This window comes from Branchiostoma lanceolatum, chromosome 7 (assembly GCF_035083965.1).
Source record: "Branchiostoma lanceolatum isolate klBraLanc5 chromosome 7, klBraLanc5.hap2, whole genome shotgun sequence".
Lineage (NCBI taxonomy): Eukaryota > Metazoa > Chordata > Leptocardii > Amphioxiformes > Branchiostomatidae > Branchiostoma > Branchiostoma lanceolatum.
Window position 1 is genome coordinate 4,930,395 of NC_089728.1, and position 5,338 is coordinate 4,935,732.

At 45.3% G+C, this 5,338-nt stretch overlaps 1 protein-coding gene across 2 annotated transcripts; it reads right to left on the bottom strand.

Annotated features, from left to right (window-relative positions):
- LOC136438463 (tripartite motif-containing protein 3-like) lies at positions 1 to 2,044 on the bottom strand. Of its 2 annotated transcripts, none has more exons than XM_066433261.1 (2): positions 1,946 to 2,044; positions 1 to 1,450 (listed from the first exon to the last, which is right to left on the bottom strand). In XM_066433261.1, exons 1-2 carry the CDS (start codon positions 1,998 to 2,000, stop codon positions 627 to 629), a joined length of 879 nt encoding a protein of 292 aa, XP_066289358.1. In that variant the 5' UTR covers positions 2,001 to 2,044; the 3' UTR covers positions 1 to 626. The 2 variants fall into 2 exon arrangements, with proteins under 2 accessions (XP_066289358.1, XP_066289357.1); XM_066433260.1 differs by having other exon boundaries at positions 1 to 1,453.
- Positions 2,045 to 5,338: the final 3,294 nt, after the last annotated feature.

The window sequence follows — 5,338 nt, forward strand, 5'->3', positions numbered from 1 at the left end:
TGCTGAGACTTAAGACATTATTGTAAAGATCATCTTAGATTTTCCCAGGCTAACTTGATTGAATATCAAGTATGGGTGCCAATGGGATGATTGCCAGAGATCAATGTCAAGCAAGTTTTGACCCAAAGCAAGAAGTGGTTATGGCTTAAAATTCATTTAACATTTTTTATTCAAAAAGGGAATCAAGATTGCCCCAAGACGTTAGCAGAATAGTAACTAATGCACATATCTGGAGGGTACTCGTGTGGTTTCGGAAAATATTGTCGCTGTAAAATGAAACTGTAGCCTAGTTCTAATGCAATAACAAACTGGCGATACAAATCTCTTTATCGATTCAAATACAATTTGAATAAACAAGACTGTTTCTGGAGTTGAGTTCCCTTTTAAGGTTACGGTAGAGACAACAAAATACAACCCTTCTGCACAAAACTGCAGTGAAGTCTTGTATTTCCCTACAGTCCATAAAGTACACTCGTTCATGTTCTTTGTTGACAATTTTCTTATAGCCAGTATCGAAAGATGACATGTTTCTGTGCTACAGCTACGAAACTTCACAGGATAAGACCATCTAAGTGCTACTATCATAACCATCTCCATCATTCAGAGACCTTCCTTGTACATCGTTATCAGTAGCGCGGGAAGACAGTGATTGTATTTTTATTGACCACAACCAACTGTCCCCCCGGCCCCACGGCAACCCCTTTTGGGTATTCAACACGCACAGTGATGTGATGGATATACCTGCCCCGGTCTGTGTACATCACTACGCGCTGGTGGAGTGAGTCCGCCACCAAAATGTGACCGGAGTTGTCCACGCAGATGCCTCGAGGATGATCCAGGCGGCCACCTCCGAACTTCGACACGTACTGTCCGGTCTTGTCATACTTGTATATGACGTGAGTGGAGAAGTCCGAGACGAAAATGTTTCCTTCCCCGTTGACGGCGACGTTCATCGGCGACTTCATCCGCTGGTGCGGACCGACATCCCACAGGAGTTTACCGTCAGGGTTGAAGGCTTGCATCCCACCACGGTAACCGTCAGACCGTGTGACGAAAACGTGGTAATTGCTCAGATCAACGGCCATTCCGCGAAGCGCCCCCCGTGGTACGCCAGGCAGGTCAAAGTTGGCTTTGAGATGACCATCCCGCCTGACCTGTACCACGGAGTCAGGGCTGGCAGGATACCCAATCATCAAGACCCACAGATGGCCATCCTTGTCGATGGACACACCATGTGGCCTCTTTGATGGGTACACTTTCGCATCTGGTGAGAACTGGCCCAGGTAAATACCTTCCATGTTGTACACTTGGAGGAGTGCTTTGGTCTGATCGGCCACCCATATCTTGCTGTCGGGTGAAACTGCAACTCCGCGAGCGCCGCGAAGTTTTCCAGCCCCCGACCCATCAGCAAAGGTGATGACGTGTGTCCTGCTGCCTTGGTCAGACGTTTCTGCTGAAAAAGAGCAAACATGTTAGCATTGCTGAGGCAGCCAATTCATCTGTTTTGCTAATTCAAATAAAACGGTATTTGCTGAATATACCTTGGGAAGATGCCGATCCCATTTCCCTTCCCACAGTCCACGTTTCTTTTTATCAATCTGATTTTCGATGACTTTTGTCGTATTTAACAGAAAAAAGTTCATTTTGACGACACCAATGATAGAAACAGCCGATTGTTTTTACGCATCATATAATCTTGTATAAGCCCAGCAACCCCTCTCCGGATATACTTCTTAGGTGTACCAAAAGGAGTAAAGCACCTTTTATGTGTAGTTGTTATGGGAGCAAAACAAAGCACGAAAAGTACAAAAAGTAAAAACAAATTAGATATCAGAAAAAGACCCCGAAAAATCATGTTTTTTTTGTCTAATTTGAAAACAGTATTTAAAGAAATTACCAAAAACAGAAAAATTAAAACAGAATAAAAAGGATCGTTCTCACAAACCTTTGGTGGTCGTGGAGACCGGCTTGTTGATTGGTGTAGGTCCTGCCGCTTCCATCTCCGCCGTGATGCCGTGTGAGGAACCACGCCCATGGACCGGACCGACCTACACGGTTCGAATGGTCAGATTGTAAACATACCATCATTGGTGCAATAAGCAATATTCCTAATTTATTTCTATCACGTCTGATTTACTTTCGTATATCTGACAATATGGTGAAAAATTTGATTCCCAAGGACATAAAAGACACTTTTTAAACAACTTATAACACAGTTTTTATAAGGTTCATCTGCTATACATATTATTGTTTTTTACAAGTATGCGATGTTTGGACATCGGCGATACAGCTCAGAAGTCGCCAGTAGTCTGTTGCTCTATGTTCAGCTTTGCTGTAATGAAGCTGAATGACCATCCATCCATTCCAAAAACAAGGAACGCGGACAAATACTGACCTTGATGACGTCAGCAGAGGTCACTTCGTCAGTCCTGATCAGCACAGCAGAACTTTTCCAGGCAACACGGCCAGTGATGCTTGGTCCTGCTGTGGTTGTAGCCGGCTATAAAGGGGTAAATAAACAATGCTGGTTGTGCCATCTTTCGCATTATTTTTTTGTGAAATCGTTATCAGCAGTTTCATCCTAAAATATGATGTTTCTATCTTATAAGTTATAAAGGTGTAGGTTGCCTTTTTACCATGTTTTCGCATTTATTCATGTGTGAATGAAAACAAATCAGCAAACTTACAGAGTCCTGGTTCCTAGGTCGGGAGTTGAGGTGCGTCAGAAGTACAGGTACCACGATCAGCAGTGTTACCAAGGCAACGGACGATATGACAGCGCATATCAGTAGGCGTGGTCGTGACAGGCGATGACGTAGCTGTCCCCAAATGGTGCGGTTTTCTTGAGCTGCGCCGACGAGGTGGACAGAAAAAATACATAATTTGATTTGCATGTACTTAACATCCATTTGTTGATTACTTTTATCACCACAATCCATTTATACATAATTCGTTTAGCAGAAATCTGTTCATAGTAATAATATGTAAATCCTTATTGCAATAGGCCAAAATGAAATGGCCAATTCTCAATGTGACAATTCTGCTGTAACACCAACCTGGAGGCTGGTTTGAGTTGTACATCGGGTTTGGTCGAAGCTGGCTGAGGATGGCCTGCGGATTTAGTAACGGATTTGGACCAGCCGGCCCTTGTTGGACACCACCCGTTGGTCTTTCAGGCCTCGGGGTGGAGGGGACAGGAGGTGCGTTGAGGACATCGCTGTTCAGAGCTGGCCCGAGACGCATCCCGAATGATTCTCCATCTTCATACACGTGTGTGGCGGCCGCCACAGGTTGGGCCCCATCGGTGCTTCTTCCTGGCCTCGGGGTGGAGGGGACAGGCGGGGCGCTGCGACCATCTCGGTTCAGGGGTGGTCCGAGACGCATCCCGAACGTTTCTCCATCCTCGTACGTGTGTGTGGTCGGACCAGACTGCCTCAGCCCATCATCCGGACCTCGACCTTGAGCGGCATCTTGACCTTGAGGGGGGCTGTCTGCCGGCCCGTCCGAGGCTGTCATCGCGGCTTGGGTTGCCCCACCCACTTCATCTGGAGTTGTTTCTTGGACAGTTCCATCGGGTCCTACTCGAGAAAAATGACATATTAGAAAATATGCGGAACTACGCACTTACACACACATAAATACACACTCGAATAGCATGACATATTTGAGCTGACTCCCTGTTGAGTCCATTATGATTATCAACATTTTTAGGTTTCAAAGAGAGACCTGAACCTAGCACACCATCAATAGGACTTGGGATGGGGTGGGGGTTAAGTAACTCACTAGGTAATAGACATACAGCCTTAAAGTTATAGAAACGCATACTGCTGCAACCATTTCACGACAAATGAAAGTGAGGTGAGTCAAACGAGAAATAATTGTTATGGTTTCTATTTTAGGTGCTCTTGAGATCCTCAAATGCCACTGGTAAAAATAGAAATGGCTGTATCCAGTCTACATAACAAGTTGGATTACATGAAAATTCATGCCTGCAATATACCTATTCAATACTACGTAGCTAAAAATACAGTACTAGTCTTGACATCTCTACTTGCAATGTATTGTCGGCATGACAACCAATTAGAGATATACGATTGCGCCAACAGAGGTTGTAAATGTTGAATACTGCCATATGTGCAGTACTGCTGGTTGTAATTGATAACAATAATAATAGTCTTTATTGCATATTCCTGCCCAGATGGACTAAATGCACAAAGGACCACATGTGGTTTGTAAGAAGCAAAATGTAAAACATGAATTAAATGCATTGTGAAGGTGTTTGATTTTCCACATTCGTGGGTGTCAGAAATAATATGTAACATATATAATGTGTCCACAAAGGCTTGCTTGTCGGTTTCTTTGGTTTGGTTTTTTTTCCAAGATTTTTACCATGCAAAGTTTTCTCTTTTTTCATTTTGTCATGTTTTCTAAAGAAATAAAATGTGCGACTTTTCATTTTTCTATGGCTCACAGCTTCGACGCCCATGTTTATAGTTTTCCTTTAATTGCATAATCAGTGTTTTAAAGTGCTCTTCTCTTGCATTAAAAGATATTCTGTAATCATTAGGGTTGCGTTTCGTCTGTTATAGCCGAGTTGTTGACAAAGACAAAGATATGCTATCATGATTCATGTCTAGATTTGCGCTCTCCTACTCTCTAGTTCTATAATGTTGCGTTTAGTCGATTGCAGGTTAGTTGTTGACAAAGGCAGGTGTACGTCATGCCCAGATCTGAGCTATTCTACCTGTAGTTCTGTAAAGTTACAATTGGAACTGACCTGGCAGCAGATCCGCGCCGTACATCGGATTCAGCGGCAGGTTGACGAGGTCCTCCTCCCGTAGCCTGTGCCGGTACACACCTGCTCGTCGTCCGTCCCTCTGTTTGGGGAGACAAAACGTTTCCGCCGGGGTCTGTCCGATTGCATGAGATGGTTCGTCAGAAATCTGTCCGAAGGGACGAGACGAATCACCCGATTTTTTTCCGGGGGAACGAGGCGGTCCGCCTGGAGCTTGTTCGGGGGGACGCGTCGGTAGTCCCGAACTCTTTTCGGGGGGACGAGCCCCTCGTCTAGCTCTCTGTCTCGAGCGACGAGACGGATCCCCCGGAATTCGTCCGGAAGGACGAGACGGTAGAGTTGAGGCCTGTTTGGGGCGACAGGACAATACCTCCCACGGCTGTTTGGGAGGAAGAGGCGACACCTCCGGAGCATTTGCTCCCTGGATGGATACCATCTCTATTTCTTCGCATGATGGCCCTCGTGGGGCAGTCATCACTGCGGCTATCTGTTTGCTGTTTGGATCTGTTGGAGTTAGTCTACCGGCGCACCCGCCATCCCGGA